An 18,456-nucleotide genomic window follows, 5' to 3' on the forward strand; every position below is an offset into this window, starting at 1 on the left:
AATCACAACAAGAAAGTGGTAAATGCCAATAGCCACTTACTGCAGTAGATCTCTACTTGAAAACAGTTCAAAATATGACCTTTTCCTAGAGCATTTAATATGCAATTTCTACTGTAACTACCGGCAATACTCAATGTACCAAACTGAAGTATGGCTTGTCCACAACAAAATTTAAAAATTTCTTTCTCATTTTTCCTTTGCTCAAAAACCTACTTTCATTCACAGTATAAAAAGTATAATAAACTTACGTGAGTGAGTATATTAGTCGTAAAACTTCTTGCAGACGACGTTTCGCGAAGCTACGCTTCGCTTCTTCAGGTATTTCTTTTCAGTATATAAAATACTTCGTCATATATGTAAAAATAAATCCAGGATTAGGTAAAAAAAGTGTTTTGGGATATCAAATTTAAAATTACATGACGTTAAAAATGTCATGTAGGCTAAAAGATAATTCTAAAAGAACGGTGTACCCATACTACCATACAGAATGAATGACTACTGTAGCGTACGAATGCTACATCCCCTCCAATGAGAACACCACAGATTCCGAAGCAGCGCGGGTCACTTCCGGCGTGACATGGAATTTAACAGACTCTTCACTGTTTTTTCCCCACCGTTTAAACATGTTGATCCAGGCCTCATTCAAGTTACCATCATCCCTATTTATTATACTCACTCACGTAAGTTTATTATACTTTTTATACCGTGAATATATTTAGTGAGTAAACGCACAAATTTTCAAAATGTAACTTACTTTTAGTGCACTACTACACAAATGTTAATTTCTCCAGAATCACATTAAATTTCCTTGGCATTTCCATGACATTTTCAGGATTTCTACTGATGACACCCCACATATTCAAAGACAATGAGAATATTAAAGCAGCTGCCACTTTTGCAACACAATTCTGGCTCAGAATTCAGCATTTCCTACGATTCCAAAGGTATTCTGACTGCAGAAGTAATTTCACATACAGCAGACTATCAAGAATCCAGAAACCAATATTTTCCCATACCAATAAAACTGATATTGCTATTGTATTGGGTGAAGGGTTGTCAGGGCATCGGATCCCATCACCACTGTTTTCTGGCTTTCGTGACCGGAGCCCACTACTTCTTCTTTTCAAGTAGCTTCCCAATTATCCTCAAGGTGCTGGGTCAATGCTGAAACTTTGGGGGTACCCACCAGGAATCGAACCTGGGACCGCTCGCACCAAAGGCGAGCATGCTAACCACTTGGCTATGTGCAAACCCAATATACATAAAAAAAAAATTGTTATTTCTCACCTTTGGCCACCATTACTTGAATATGCAAGGGATCCTGATGCACTTTCACTGAACTTTAATCTCATCCCCAGATCACGTCTCTTGACCGTTACACACTGTTTTATGTAAGCAACAACTGGGTGTGCAATATCCAGCTCAGGAGAAATAGAATTCTTCATTAATTTCCACACTGGAAAATAAATATATTACACTGAAGTATAGGAAAAGTAAATTGTGACAAAAAATATTAGGGATGTGCTGATCAATTTTGGCTCATACTGATATAAAATTTATCGATACCAATAATCAATATTCTACCAATCCAATATAAAATTCCAAATGGTTCATTTACTTAATAAATCCACGTTATCATATGAACTGAACTTTTGCAATGCAAAATAAGCTGTATATTAAGCCACTTATTTTTTTAAAAAAAAGTATGAATTTGAGATTATATATTTACATCCATAAAAATTATTAAAAATGGCACAATGTTACACTAAATTGTAAGATATTTGTAGATATATCGGATCAGTAAAATTATCAGTAATTTCACCTATACAGCAACATGCCTACATCGGCTGATACCAATAGAGAACGGATTAACCTGTACGGTCCCTAAAAAATATTTAATGTAAATTGGTAATTGCTTTGATTGATTTATTTTGCTTCACTTTTCTGCTACTTTTGGCTAATCACAAAAATAAGGATAAATGGCGAAATGATAAAAATGATGATGGACAGCAGCACATATCATAAGCCCTCATACTGGATGCCAGAGCCTCAGTCAGCAACAAAACAGTCCAGGAAGTACTACATGGAGGCGAGGTTGACTATTGAGGGTCTCCCTTACACCCCAATTTGCTAATTGAATATATTGAAGGAAGTTATGAACTTTATCCAGTTTACAAATAAATAAATAAATTTAATGTTCTCCATGTTATTCATCAAAATAATAAAATGGAACAAATCCCCAAGGAATGTGTTCTTTTTAACAATGTTTGAATTCAAACATATGCACCTTAAGTAGTATAAGAGGTAACATTGTCTTATATCATGCTTCACAACACAAACATTCTTATAAATTTCACTTCCTTGTATAATACAATAATTCTGTTTCACATAAAAAAATAATATTTTCGTTAACTATACAATTCTGGGCTTTTTCCAGTCATTCACTACCTGCTGTTTATTTTGGGCCAAGGCTACACATCACAATATCATCGTCTTGTGAAACTGTTCAGATGTGTGAAAAATTAGGCCAAAGTTAATTACTATATAGGAGGAGGTTTGCATTATTATGGCGGATTATGGTAATAGTGAATGTTTTTTTACAACACAAATTGTAATTATAAAAAATTTACTTACACCATTCTAAATCAGTAAAGCTTGAACCACCATCCACTTTTGCAAAACTTTCAACCTGTTTTGTGAACACAGAATCCTCTTGCACAGCAAATTGTCCATCAGCATCATAAGTTATCGATATCTTTGGAGGTGGTAGCTCTGGTACAACAAATTGAATTACCCTGTAGGGCAAAATTGTACCATCCACATCTACAGAAGGTAAAATAATGTGTCATAGAAGCAATTAAAATGCACTATGCAGATAATATCATTATGAAGGCACTCTTGAATAATCTCAATAAGCAACAAAAACATTACTGGCTAAGGAAAAATCCATTTTTACTTGTTCACTGTTATTTGTAAATGAATCATTGCATACCATTTCAACCAACCCGTGTCGCTTTACAGTTTTTATTTTTTTATTATTTAATTGTTTATTTCTATATCCTTAAGTGTTCAAAGCACACAATATTTTCAAATTTGCATTTGGCTCTGGTGGCTATTTTCAATTAGTGATTTTATCTCTTTCAGACCTTTATAAAATTCACAAAATGAAATTAGTAAATAAATCAGGGAAGACAGAATTGATTGACAGAAGACTGGCAAGAAGAGATAACACTGAAATGCGGCAAGGAAATTACAAAGAATGCACGAGTTTGCTTACTTTATTTTTCGAAAGATGATTATATATTAAAAAGTTTTAAATTGAACTTCATAAATAAAACATTTTCTTTCGAAAAGTCATGAAGCACCTTGCCCAGTGCATCCACATAAACAATATATTATGTATGAAATTTGTAACAGGTGCAAATCAATTAAGGGCGAAGATGAAAATAATTTGAGAATGAATTAATGTCTTAAATGTAACCAGAAAAAGAAAATGGACATGCTAATATTGCTGTTTCATTCAGTATGATGTCCTTTTTCAGTGTAGATAGCCTGGTCATGAAATTGTGAATTCTATTATTAGTATTATTAAACCAGCCTTCCTCTTTGGAGGAAGAATTGCAACGATATGTTCCCAAGTTTCTCCTACCCAGCTTTTTTTTTTTCTTTTCAAATTATTTCCTAGAGCCCCAGTTACAACATGAGGTGCAGATGATACAGCACTGATATTAGTTTTGTCAGTGTAATATATATAAATATCACGTAACTTAAATGTTTCTTCCATAACAGCCATGAGCACTGCAACTACTAACTGAACGTAAACAATGGATGTATCCTACAAACAGAGGCCATGTTGAAAGTAACACTAGCGCTCAGGTGGTAATTTTAATTGCAAATAGTAATAACACAATAAGGAAAGTGAATGATTTTTTGGAAACTATTTTATGCAGCACAATTTGATCTTTGCTCTTAATCAGTATCAGTGTGTGTACCAAAATAACAAATTCAAAATTCTCGACTTTTTCATGACCTTCCCCCCCCCCCTCCTTCTTAACATTTATTTAATCGCCGTCTACGTAGGTATAGTTGAAAAATTAAGAAAATAGATATTTTTATTCAATGAAAACACAAGACCCGTTAAAAGTTATTTAACAAGAGATTTACACTTGGTTTAATTATGAATGCATGTAAAAATTAATGCTCCAGACTTCATCCTGGACGGGGAATGGCCACATTACTTAATATTTTTACAAAACTTTACAAGAAACGAAGTGAGCAAACCTTAACCACAAATCAATACAATTTTAGATTTCTAAATATTTAATTTTATCAAATCCCAGTACAGGTATATAAAAATTAGGGCTGAGCCGATACCACTCTGAACCGATACAGATGCCGATACTCTTACCGATTCCCACCGATACCGATACTTGAAAATTGCAATAAATAAAATTTACTCAAAATGATGATCAATATTTGTGTGTAATTATTCTTCTACAATTATGTGAATCAATTTACCTAGAAATTTGCTTTAGAATATTCCAGAATTATGTCAGAATATTAAAATAGACATCATATCATTGCAAAATATAGTTTTTCGTGCAAAATTGATGTGAAATATAAAGAAATTTTGAATTTTGCGTAATTTCCAGGATAATTAGACTCTGCGAAAGTGTCGCCCGGCATTTTTGTGGACCTCGTGAAAGGCCAAAATGCCGGAAAAGTATCGGCTGGTATCGGTAAATTAATTCGAACCAATACTTTCTGATACCAATATCACTGGTATCGGCCGATACCTATACATCGGCATCGGCTCAGCCCTAATAATATGTAAGTTCAGAATACTGCAAAAAATAGCAAAAATTCTTGGTCACAAGCATAATTTCTGGACTTTTGTTGACTTTCTTGACAGGTAGACACCCTGAGTATAAACTTCTGATCTTGAGACTGCTGAGAAGATTCAGCTAGCCTCAGAATGACATATCAATGCAAGAAATAGCAGAACCTATGAAGATCTGACCAATTCCCTGCATTTAGTGAATTAATTCATACTTTTTGTTATTTCATTTTGCTTTTCAGCTGATCATGGCAATAAGGATGAATGATACAGACGAAACTGATGAACAGACAGTCGCAAGAACACCCACGTGCTAGTCAATGGTGAGATCCAGTCAACCAGTTAACATTTAATGAAGCCTAATTCTTGCTTGTTTCACATTTAAAACATACTTACATGTAGCAAACAAACAAAATTACATATCAGAATATACACTAAACCAGTGGTTCCCAAAGTGTGCACCGTGGCACCCTGGGGTGCTGTGGGTGGCTTACAGGGAGCACCACGAAATGCTCTAATATTTTCATTGAAATTACACTTATTCCAATGTATGTGCTTATTTAGTACTTTTTATGTGTAAAATGTTTCTGAATCTGAATTATGTGTTTATTTTTAACTTAAGGCAAGCAAACTAACCACACTGAGTGTTGCAAGTGTGACAACATTCTGACTTGGGCACTGCGGAAAAATCTTGAAAAACTAAGGGTGCCGTGAAACAAAAAAGTTTGGAAACCCCTGCACTAAACGAAATTTAAAATTTCAGTAGCAAAACTTACAACAGCTTTACCTAGTAACATCAGACACAATAAATAATGCTCCATGATATTATTAAGAGGTTAGGTTAGTCAATAACCATTCTTGAAACGTTCAGAAATAAGTCATTGGTTCACTATGACATCAAAACATGCTAATCAGCATTATATTACAACACTCACGTTGTATTTCAACATGGAAATGCTAACATGAAATAGGAAGACACATGGTCATTTCTAGGAAGACAGCTGTTGAAAAATATGATAAACAAGGATTGAATTTGTTAGTGTAAACAAGAATTAAATGATATATTCCTGTTTTTTTATTACTAAGTGTTGAACTAACTAAAGAAAGTAAAAAGTTACAAAAAAACACCATAAATGGAAACCTACGCAACAAAAGTGCATACATACCTGAAAGTGTTAAATTGAGATATTCAATGTTAATTCCCATACTTGGCAACACACGGAGAAGGTCCTTGGAGGAAACTGTATTTCCATTCTTGAGCTGTTCCCAGTCGTTGTTTCCTTCTTTCTTTACCTGCCACCCAACGCTGCTGACACCAGAAACCTGGAAATCCTAACACAACAAACTTGAATTGTATCAAATGTGTATTGAAAATGCAATAATGCTAGGGATGTTCAATATATAAGTTTCCCTGTGCTATAAAATATTGTTTAAAGCAATGCCATTAAAAAGAAGCACATGGTTGACAAGCGCCATCCTTCATCTACAAGGAACAAGAATCGATTCGTTATCAGACGTGAAGGCGTATGAAGTCAAGGGCGAAAAGTAAATGCTTGTTCGGAAAACACGGGCTCGCATCATAAGGAGTTCAGAAGCATGGATGCTAAGAGCGTTCTGGTTATGGACTTTTTGGAACAAGGAAGAATAATTAATGCTGATCGTTATTGTCAAACATTGGATAAACTGAAAAACGCAATTCGACATAAGTGACCAGGTCTCCTGTCAGCTGGTGTCATTCTTCTTGATGATAACGCTCCCCCCCCCTCAGCAGTGCAAACACAACACAAAATTGAAGAATTGGGGGTGGGAACGGCTTCCCCACCCTCCATACAGCCCCGATTTAGCACCGAGTGATTTCCATCTTTTTCCGGTGCTAAAGTCTGAATTGCAAGGTTACCGTTTCGAAACAGATGAAGAAGTGAAGCGTAATGTGATAATAGTGCTCAATAGCCAGAGTCCTGATTTTCATGCAAAGGGTATGGACAATTTGGTGCAACGGTGGGACAAATGCCTGAATCTCTATGGGGATTATGTGGAGAAGTGAGGAAGGATCCTCCTACACATGTATGTATAGTTTTCTAATGTATCTTAAAAATATTTTTTTTTACAGCATACGGAAACTTATATATTGAACGACCCACGTAGGTTTAAAATTTCCACGTATTTTAAAAACAAGAGGAAAATTTTATGTTAACAACAGAGCACTGAAATTCTATGCCACTGCTAGCTAAATCAACTTTCATCAGTCGAAATGACATCTTTTCTTAACGTTCATTTCCAAGTGGTGCATATCACTTATCATTTCAGTCTGAGAACAAAGTTTCGTTTCTCTGCAAATGATTATCTGCATGAAAATACAAAAAAAAAAAGCTCTGACACTTAACACATTGGGGTCTCACGATGGGCATAACCTGCAGGGCACTTAAAGTCGATGTGGACGAACGACGGGCATAGCCCGTCATGCAGTATGCAATCGCTTTGCCGATTAACTACGGGCTATATTCGTACTTCGTCTCATGTGCATGTTCATTCAAGCTGCTCTGTTGAAATTCCGACTGCTAGGTGACTCATGTGCTATTTTTATCTCGCACCTGGGACTGTTTATGTTCAGGTTGATGTACGTTGCATTGTTTAGAATACCGTCGTTAGATCCAGACTGCATAGCAGAAATTCCACCTCAGAGTTTGAAGTTAGCGACGATTTTGATGATGCAGATGAATTTGAAGATTTGGAAGGTAGGTTGGTTATATTCGTAATAATTAATTGTTAACAATACAAACAGTGTTGCAAACTCTAGTATTTTATGAATGAAGTGAGAAGAGGTAATTTTTTTGGGTCTATTCATCTTGACTCTTGCTTGATTCTCCTACATGCACTGATGTATTTTTAGTTTTTCCATTTATTATTTTGTATAGTGTATCTCAAATGAAAATTTACTTTATTTATTTATTTGTTTAATTTTTACAGATGACGCAGAACCAACTGGTACATCGTCTGGTCCTGTCCTGCAGCCACTTTTTCATACAAAAGCTAATTACCTGTAATTTGTAATTATTTTTTGTTATGTGCTCATAAGATATATTCTTATGCAAGATTCAAAAGATGTATTGATAGTTTATGTAGTTAATTATTGAAATTTCCAGATTACGAACTTAAAATATCTCTATATTAACATTTGTTACAATGTTGTACTTTTTTTTTTCTTCACAAAACATTGCTGAAAAAAATATTCAGAAATGTCTGAAAATGAAAGTAAAATTTAACAAATTTTTGTTCATTGAAAAGAGGAAGTTTTGAAGATTTAAGAAATGTGTGGTAGATAAAAACAAATTAAAAATATTTTTTCTATGATTTTTTGAAAACAACGAAAAACCGCAGTCCAGAGGTAAAAATGCTGTATTATGAGGCCAGACCAAAATGTGTTTAACCTCTTCATCGGTTCAACAATGATTTATTTCACCAAGTAAAAGAGACCAGTTTTGGCAACTACATACTTCTTTCTATAGCTTTCACCACATCATGTGGCTTCCTCAGGAGATAGGACAAGGATAGTCGATTTAAGACATGGAAAGGTAAGTTAAGGTTAAAAAAAGGTTAAAAAGACTATAAAAGGTAACACTGTTAAGTCTTGTTTCCATGTTAATAAAACATTCAAATGCTGGTCAAGGAAGAATTTATTGTATAAAATAATAAAATAAATATACACTAAAAACGTAACGTTTCCCCCCTTTAACAGGGTCTTCTTCAGACAAAGTTCACACTTAATTTTTCACACTATTTTACCGTATTTACTCATGTAACAGTTGGGCTGAAAAGTTCGTAGGCTAACATAGTAAAAAATATTTTTTTGACAAAATTCGATTTTATTATTCAATATAGTTGCCTTCGAGGGCGATACAACGATTATAGCGGTCATACAATTTTTCGATGCCATTTTTATAGTACGATTTCTCTTTAGCCTCAAAATAGGCCTCAGTTTCGGCGATTACCTCTTCATCAGTGCTAAATTTCTTTCCAGCGAGCATTCTTTTAAGGTCTGCAAACAGGAAAAAGTCACTGGGGGCCAGATCTGGAGAATATGGTGGATGGGGAAGCAATTTTATTACGGTTGAATATCGCTAAACATTGCTCCGAATCATCAAAACGTTGTTGCTTTTGATCGATTGTGAGCACGCGCGGCACCCATTTTGCACACAGCTTTCGCATGTTCAAATATTCATGCACAATATGTCCAACACGTTCCTTTGATATTTTTAAAGTCTCGGCTATCTCGATCAACTTCACTTTACGATCATTTAAAATTATTTTGTGGACTTTTTTGATGTTTTCGTCGGTAACAGCCTCTTTGGGGCGTCCACTGCGTGCATCGTCTTCGATGCTCATTTCGCCTCGTTTAAATTTAGCAAACCACTTCTCAACGGTTGATTTTCCTGGTGCAGAGTCCGAATAATGTTTATCAAGCCAAGCCTTGGCTTCAACAGTATTTTTTTTCGCCAAAAAGCAATGCTTTATTAACACACGAAATTCTCTTTTATCCATTTTTTCACAATAACAAAAGCTGCTTCACTCACAATGCTATATCTCACGAACTAATTATCCGGTAGCTGTGAAATTTATACACGTATCTTTTGAAGGTTAGTACTAAGTAAAAATCACATGGATTTAATTCTAGTAACGCCATCTATGAGTCAGCCTACGAAAATTTTCAGCCCAACTGTTATAATGCACACTTTCTTTCCAAAATATTTGCCCTCAAAAACTGTGGTGCGTATTATGCACGGAATAATTCAGACAGCCAACATGAAGCCATACAGGATCGTTCCATGATTTTAGGTCACTTGCATTGATTTTTCATGTTTACGGAACCCTATCATGTTAAATATCATTGTAAAACTTAAATCCTGCAGTTTCTGAATATGGAAACAGTATTCCATACAAGATAACGACAATAATGTGAAATGTGGTTGAAATTAGTTCATCACAAAATAAAAGAACGTTATGGTTTTTATGGTACTTTGGATGAAAGAAAGCATAAGCAAAAAGATAATAAAAATTAAAGTGTATTATTGGCCAAATAATATGACATACATGGAGTGTGTAAATTCCTTAATGGAAGAAATCTTGTGAGGCCAACTGCTATTTGGAAGGTCTTGAATGTGCCTCATATAAATGTTACATTAGTCATGGAAAGAAAAAGTATATATTTTGAAGTTATTTTAGAAAAAGTAAAGAAGGAATGAGCAAAACCACATATAAAAGTTTTTCACTTTGTAATGTAATGTTCTGTGACACCAAGAAAAGCAGTGCAATTCTGGCAGAATATGAGCATACACTTTCCGTGACATGGGATGCATATCAGCAGTATTTGTTGAACGAGAAATAATAGAAAATAACTTACTGAGCACTGCAAATGCGTAACGTAATTTTGATCTCGCTTTCTACTATTACAGAATAAATAAGGTGGTTAAAGAGTGAAAGCTTTGGGATGCTAAATACAATGGAGGGAGAGGGGGAGGTGGCATGGGTTGGAGACTTATTGTTTACACAAGAAGATATTTTCCTCTTTGTCCACATAGCAACAGGTGACTCATTGAATAGGTATGATGTCATTCACTCTTTATCAGCATAGCAACAGCTTTACGACCTACAACTAAGAGAGCCATTTCTTGAAACTGGATTGTACTGCGCATTATATACAAGATATAATTTTTTGTCTCTTTTACCCAACAAAAACCAGGGTGCACATTATACATGCACGCACACTATATACGCGTAAATACGGTACTATTAAAAGGTAAAAGACAAAGCAGTGCCCTGTCACTCCTTCGTACTCCATCTCTGGCTGGAAACTGTCTGTCCTTGTCCAATCTCCTGAGGAAGCCACATGATATGGTGGAAGCTAGAAAACAAAGTAAGTACATGCCAAAACTGGTCTATATTACTTAGTGAAATGATTGCATGTGGTGTAAGTTATGCCTTATCATGATATATTTGTATGCTTTAAAGTTTGTATACTACAACGTCAAATTCGAGTTACTACTGAAACTTACCATAGCTTGTTGAGCACCTAATTCATCCTGTCCCTTGCCTCTGCTCCAGGTTTCCGAAAGTTTAAATCCTTGAATGGAATCTGCCTGTGCGTTAACGTAGACTGGTGCTTTAGGAATCCAAGCTAATCCAGGCTGATGTTCTGTTGGGAAAAGACAAATGCAAGTCAAATCTCAAAAGCCTAACAAAATGATTCCCAAGGAAAACAAAGCATGCATGTAAGTTTTTCATTTATTTCATGTTAATACATTAAAAAATCTAAAATATGCAGCACAACAAGGTTCTAAACAGGTATAGGACAAGACATGATATTACCTTGTTTAGTCTCGTATCTAGAGGTAGAAAAAAAAAGTAGAATTGTTATGTTGTTAAGCGCTACAAGTAAATTGGAGCATATACATAAACGACAACATTGTCTCTTACTACCATTAAGATGTTCCCACGTTATAGTCATGTACATTGGTCGTCCTATCTTATTTCTCTTAAATTTTCTTCTTTTCATGTAGAATTATTTCTCCAGTAGAATGAACAATAGCAGAGAACTTGAGAACTATCCTTCATGATAACATTGTACTTCTTTTATGGAATTTAATCATCATCATCCTTCACCATTTCCTGCATCTGGCTGGGTCAGAATAGAAGTCAAGCGCCTCTATTTTTTCTGGTCTTCCACCACTCCTCTCCTTCCATGGTGTTCCAATCTTGACCTGTGCCTGATCTATCCTGTCCTGAAGCTTCACCACACCCACCGTCTGTCGGATCTCCTCATTCCTTATTCTATCCCTTCTAGTCTTCCCCAATATACTCCTTAAAACTTTCATCTCCACTGCCTGCATCTTTCCTTTGTCTGTCTCTGTCATTGTCCAAGTCTCTGCTGTGTATGTAATTATTGGCACATAGTATGTGTTGCATTTCATAGGTACATCCTTGTTCCATATTAATCTTTGTCCACCACCCATTTGTCCTCTTCTGTTTACCTCATCTATTCTTCCACTAGCATTTTGTAGGTTAGTCGCGTGTTACTCACAAATCCAGAATATAAAAAAGGAAAGTTAAAAATTGTACTTACGTATGTGAGTATATGTTCCTACCGTAGAACGACGTTCCAGAGATAGACTATCTCCTTCTTCAGGTTCATATAAAAAAAACTAGGTACTTGGCATAGTACTGCGTCAAAAATGTAATATGAGGATTATGGTTAAGGGTTGGTTAGGATACATTTAAAAAATATTATGTTTTGGCTATTAGAAGTACGTAAAAATCGTGTCGTTCCCTAAAAAGACTTGTACGATAGACCTATTCACAGGTAAAGAAGTTAAAAAAGTTAAAAATCTAAAAAACCTACAGTTGGGTAGGAATGGCTAAACCTGCAAGTAGCATAGTGATTCATGCAGGTTTTTTAGATTTTTAACTTTTTTAACTTCTTTACCTGTGAATAGGTCTATTGTACAAGTCTTTTTAGGGAACGACACGCTTTTTACGTACTTCTAATAGCCAAAACATAATATTTTTTAAATGTATCCTAACCAACCCTTAACCATAATCCTCATATTACATTTTTGACGCAGTACTATGCCAAGTACCTAGTTCTTTTTATATGAACCTGAAGAAGGAGATAGTCTATCTCTGGAACGTCGTTCTACGGTAGGAACATATACTCACATACGTAAGTACAATTTTTAACTTTCCTTTTTTTTTATTCTTCCACTTCTGTCAATTATGCTTCGTAGATATTTGAAGCTCTCCACTACCCTCAACTCTTCTGTGTCCATCTCTATTCTTGGTTCATTTCTGGCTCTGTTTCTTGTTGTTATTAGCACCTTGCTCCTTTCATTCCTGCTATCAAGCTGTCTCTGTACTACTTCTTCCCTGTTTCTCCATATTACTAAGTCATCAGTGAAAAACAGGGCCTTCTTCTCTTCCTCTCTTATCTTCTTCCCCACCTCTTCGTTAATTGCATTCATTGTAATTATGAAGAGCAGTGGGGAAAGAGCACTTCCTTGTTTTAGTCCATTACTTATACTGATAGTTTTTCTTGTATGTACGCATTGCTTGCATTGTAGAATTATTTTCCTGTAGTTTACTGTTATTACAAGCATAAGAAAACAGTTTTCTCTTTGTGACTTTTCAGGGGAACACACGCTCCTTTCATCAGGCCTTTATTTTCATTTTGACTAAAGATACAGTTATAACAATGGTTACTAATTTTTTAAACAAAAAGAATTCAAAATGAGAAACTCTCTACCAGATGTGGAAACCACAGGAATATATAATATAAGTTGTTCATGTTCAAAGGATTATGTGGGACAAACAGCAAGGAAAATGGCAATAAGATGGCACGAACACGATTTGGACATTATAAATCTAAACCCAAGAACAGGTTTGTCAACTCATATCATCGAAGAGAAGCATTTGATTAAAAAGAGAAGGGTTTTAAAAAGATTAACTGGAAACACAGAGTTGAATGTCTGGGAAGCCTCGTTCATTGCAGAAGAACACTGGAATAAATTAAATAATGAAAATGGTAACATAGATCCAGTATGGAGTTTTCTTTTACACAAATGGAGTAAGCCACCATCTTTAAAATTTAAAGTAACAGAAAACATCAAGAGACTTTGTGAAAACAATGATGAATTTGAATTACCTGATGATATTTGGGATTCATAATTAAATAATAATAATAGTAGTGTAATTGGATTGTTTCAACGCAGTACTTAGTAGGTATCCCCTTTTTTTACCAATTGAATATCACTTTTTGACATATTTTGACAATTTTTTGTCGATGTTTTAGCGTTTAGCAATGTTTTTAGTACAATTTTCACTATACTCATTTTTCCCCCACTCGTACTTGGTAGGTATATTATGATCTTACGTGATACAACTTAACCTATCCTTTTTTTACGATTATTTAATTTTTTTTACGATCCTAAGTGATATAACTTAACCTATCATTTTTTTATTTATGCACTGTTTGAACGTCATCATTTGAGGATCATATTTTGTAGGTATTTTTTTTTATCAATCGAATATAAGTTTTTGACATATTTTGACAATTTTTTGTCGATGTTATAGCGTTTAGCGATGTTTTAGTACAAATTTTCACTGCACTCATTTTTTCCATTTATACTTGGTAGGTATATCACGATCTTACGTGATACAACTTAACCTATCTTTTTTTTACGATTTTTTAATTTTTTTTACGATCCTAAGTGATATAACTTAACCTATCATTTTTTTTTATTTACGCACCGAACTAACCTACAAGGGACTCTGTTTGTTTTAATATTTTAGTATTATAAGGTTTTCACAAATTTTATATAACCTAAAATGTGTTGGATGTTGATTTTTAGTATGTGGCAATTTTTTATGAATTTTAAAACAGCTCTGTGACCCTCTCGTTCTTCACGTCGTAGGCGAAGGACTTCTCTGCAATTAGGATGACACTGCATAGGGTATCCTCGGGCAAGGCATCGTGGAACTCGCATACAATCTTGATGTTGGTACGATCGTTGACCACCACTTGCTTCCTCTTAGATGTGTTGATGACGGTCATGGGTCTCCGTGCTTTGAATTCGCTGGGCGCGTAGTACACGTCCACGCTTCCTTCGGTCACGCGTTTGTAAGCCGTGTAAGCTTCGTAAAGTTTGAGGTAATCGTCTTTGGTCACGTCGAGGTTGTAATTCTCGCGCGGGAATACTTCGTTCCTACCGTTCTTCAGATAAACGTTCTTGATTTTGCAGTCGTCGAACTTGCTGGAATTTTTCTCCTGATTGTTATCGCGCCCGGTCTGAAAAAGCACTACGACGAAATCTGGCATGTCGCACTGTATGTTGTTGAACTGCGTCGTCACGTCGAATTCCATGTGACTTCCCGACGCCATCTTCTGCACGCACTGGTAACCGTGAAAGTGAATCAACACCTGCGGACTTTTCAAGATCTCCGCTTTGTACTTGAGGGCGTAGTTCGTTTCGTATTCCACCACCGGCATTCTCAATTCCATGCTCCGGATGACGCATTTCGCCGCTTCGGGTAAAGTGTTGGCTATCGGCGTGGTGCCGTCCGGACCCAAAGTAGCGTATCGCATCAGTGCGTCGTTGTCGTTGGCCGCTCTTCGAAACGTGACCCTCAGTCCTCCCTTCCACATGATCTCCTTGTAGTCCGAGAAGAAACCAGGCAGCAGACGCATGGGAAAGAGCACCGTGTGACTTTTCGTCGATATTTTGGTCCCGGCTTCGAATCCCCCGGCCTGGTAGTACGCTGCGTCCGTTTTGGATAATTTCAACGTTCCCACTGCCGTCGACGTGATGCCTGGATAATCTATTCTGTCGATGACGGTGTTGTGTTTCCTCACCTCCACCTGCGAGAACAGGTGAGGCACGAAGTTGTCCACAAGTATCAAGTTTGCTGCTGCGGGAAACGCGTCTCCGCTTTCCTTCTTCACCACGTCGAATTGAAGGTAGAGGTCCGCTCTGTGAGGATGAACGAACCCATCGCCTACGTCCACGTCGTATTCGATCTCCCTGTTCGCCTCGTTGAGATTGGCGAACGTGCGACGGTTGGGAGGGAAAGATTGCAATTCGTAACTTTCGATTTGCTCCATTTTACATGTATGGTTATTTATTATACGTTGATCTCCACGATGGCCGTCGTAGTGGCACCTGCGAAATCCACCACGTCTCCTTTCTCGTTCGTCACCACTAACTCTATGTCGTCTATGCGGTTGCGACATACTGGAAAATAGATCGGCGAAGAGGGCGTGTAGATGATCGGTTCCATGAACTCGGAACTTGGTTTGAAAGTGGCTATGATTCCCGTCTGCTTGTGACTTCCTAACAATCCGTCCGAAGATTTCGTGATCATACCTTCGGCCACGTTACAGTGTACGTTCAGAGTCTCTATGGCCAAGAATTTAGGAATGTTGGTTGCTACGTGCTTGATGCCAGCTTCGAGTTTGGTGTTGTTCTCGAAACCTAAAAGTTCTCCCATGGTGCCCAGGTCCACGGTCTCCGTCGCGGATAGGATTTCCACTCTGTGCGTGACCGAATTTTGAGAAAGGTATGTGCCTTTGGGTAATTGAGCTTGCAAAGTGGAAAGATTGTATTGGCCTGGCGTGACGACGATGTGTTCGCTTCCGACGCTAATTTTGTTGTTGTGCTGGGTGACGTTAGGTATGAGGTACATGCTGTAGAATGCACGCAGAGCCACGGATTTAGGATAGACGATGTCGTCGTGCAGCGTGAGTTTCAAGATTGAAGATTCGCTCGTGAGATGGAACACGCCCATCCTAGTGATGCTGTTTGAGGTTCCACAATGCTTTCTGGAAATCCTCGATCGTAGGGTTATTTATTTTAGAGAGAAACGCGAGCACGGAGAGGCAGAGATGACCGCAGTTCACGTCTCCGAAATCTTGAATGCGTTCGTCGTTGTAGTATATGGAGGTTTTGTTCGTTTTCAGATAATGGACTAAATTTGTAGGTGGAACACCTCCGAAAGAATCGAAAACGAATGCTTTATCATCATTTTTGTGGTAACATATCCAATGCGTGCCTGGATTTTCTTGATCGTCCAAGTTGACTACTCCGCATTCTCTTCTTTTGACGGTTGAAGGTAACGAGTCGGACATGAAAACTCCTCTGAAGTGTTTGATTTGTAACGGTTCGATCAGAGATTCAATGTCTCGGTTGGTGAGTGCTTCTGTTTCTTTTTTTTATATTTCTTCAAAGCATCGAGGTTGCTTTTTTGTTTTTTGGTTATACCTTTCCCCTTTTTCTTCTCCATGGCCAGGTTGTGACGTTTCTGTTCTTCCAATTCCGCCTTGTTCTTCTTCGAGTCGATGACGGTTTTCGCGATGGCGGCACTTCCGCCGGCCAAACTTCCAACGGCCCCCAATGCTGCCAGGATGGCCGGGATGCTGAATATGAAACCTCCGATCTTTTGCTGTTTCCGCGAACGCTGCAATCTTTTCAATTGAGGTGTGCTGAGCAGCAATTTCATTCCGTGTCCTTTCGACAAGCAAGAACGTTTCTTCTCGCGTTGTTTCTTGGTGAGTAACCCATCGAGAGCACCTAGATTTTTTAGATTGGAGTATGGTATCTGGTACACGACACCCTTGGGCTTCATGTTGATGCTCTATGTGTTATTTTCACGGTATGTTATTTATATATATATTCTGAGATTTTTCTTGTGTAGTTTTTTTTACGGTATGTTATTTATATATTTTCAAGGCCTCGCAGTCGTTACACAAATTCTATTACGTGCTTCGTTTTCTTGCCAAGAAGTTCCTTTGTCCCCTTGTACACGATTCGAGTTTTGTTCTCGATTAAAATAGATAGCTTCTCGTCGGATAACATGTTAGCGTATCGATCCGGTAAAAATAGACTGTATTGTGCGTTGAGCAACAGGCGTACCTTGGGGCCATACTGGGTAGAAACGATTGAACCGGAAGTTATCGTGTAAGGTTTGTCGACTTCCAATTCCTGAATTTTTACATACTCGACTGACAAATTTAGCATTTGTTTTAATGCTTGGAGATCGCTCATTTTTTCAGTTGTCAGAGTGTTAGAGAGAAATTTAATTGCTTTTTTTTCACGATGTGTGTTATTTATATATACCGAAGATTATTTTTTTACGATGTGTGTTATTTATATATCAAGTTTTTTTTTTTACGGTATGTTATTTATATACCCCACCCCAATTTTTGTTTCGTGTTCATGGCGATGGTGGTACCCAGTGCGGCGACCCGTTCACCCAGCGATGCGTCTCTGCTCACGAACCTTTCGAAAGCTGCATGTTCCAATTTTTTGTCTGCTTCGTGACGTGCATCCAGATCCGTCTGCGTGGTGTTGTAGGCGATGTCGTGATCTTTGCATGCTGCGTCCAACGGATTCACACCCTTGTCTCCTCTCTCCAATCTTTTCTCGAGTTTGGTACCCGGCCCGCAGTACTGGTAGCCAGGTAAATGCATCTCGAAAGGTAACTTGTTGATGATGTCGTTCACGAGTCCCTTTCCTTCGGCCACGTTCCAAAATTTCGGAGGCAGCGTGTTGATGATTTTGATCAGGTAACCTATGCCCTTGTCGTCGTTCACGATAAAGTTGGAAAGTTTCGTGCTGATCATGTCCACGATGCCAACCTTCTCGTTGTAGAAATTACGGTTGCCTGCATTCTCTTCGCCGGCTATCACCAACAATCGGTCCACGAGTTTCCTAACGTCGTCCACCCAAACGAATTCTTTGGGTAACGTGTTGTAGCGTTTGACGCCGCTGCCTGTTTTGACCTGGTTCCAAATCGGTTTGATGAGATTCCTGTACTTCTCGCCGCTGCTCGATTTCACCCTATTTTGCGAGGCGTCGTTGTTCTGGTACAAGGCATCCGTCATGATCAGAATTTCCTTGTAACTTTGGTAATCTTCGTCGGTGTAATCTTTCGGCTGCTTTTTGGCGACGAGTTCCCACAGTCCCACCGTACCCGGATACCTGTTCCAACTATCCTTGTCGCCTAAATTGACTTTAATGTCGTTGCCTTCGAAGGTCACCTTCGATTTCCCAATCTTCCACACCACACCGCCGCCT

General features: G+C 37.4%; 1 protein-coding gene across 3 annotated transcripts in view; it reads right to left on the reverse strand.

The window, feature by feature from the left end:
* LOC145980294 (uncharacterized) overlaps positions 1–18,456 on the reverse strand; it is a 224,749-nt gene that overhangs the window by 115,469 nt on the left and 90,824 nt on the right. For all 3 annotated transcript variants that reach the window (XM_083113312.1, XM_083113313.1, XM_083113314.1), the window contains 4 exons: positions 10,888–11,027; positions 6,004–6,169; positions 2,635–2,823; positions 1,288–1,456 (listed from right to left, as the gene is read on the reverse strand). In XM_083113312.1, coding sequence (XP_082969438.1) covers positions 1,288–1,456; positions 2,635–2,823; positions 6,004–6,169; positions 10,888–11,027 — 664 coding nt within the window. The remainder of the gene's footprint in view (positions 1–1,287; positions 1,457–2,634; positions 2,824–6,003; positions 6,170–10,887; positions 11,028–18,456) is intronic.

This window comes from Lepisma saccharinum, chromosome 27 (assembly GCF_977018435.1).
Source record: "Lepisma saccharinum chromosome 27, izLepSacc3.1, whole genome shotgun sequence".
In the NCBI taxonomy this organism is placed as follows: domain Eukaryota; kingdom Metazoa; phylum Arthropoda; class Insecta; order Zygentoma; family Lepismatidae; genus Lepisma; species Lepisma saccharinum.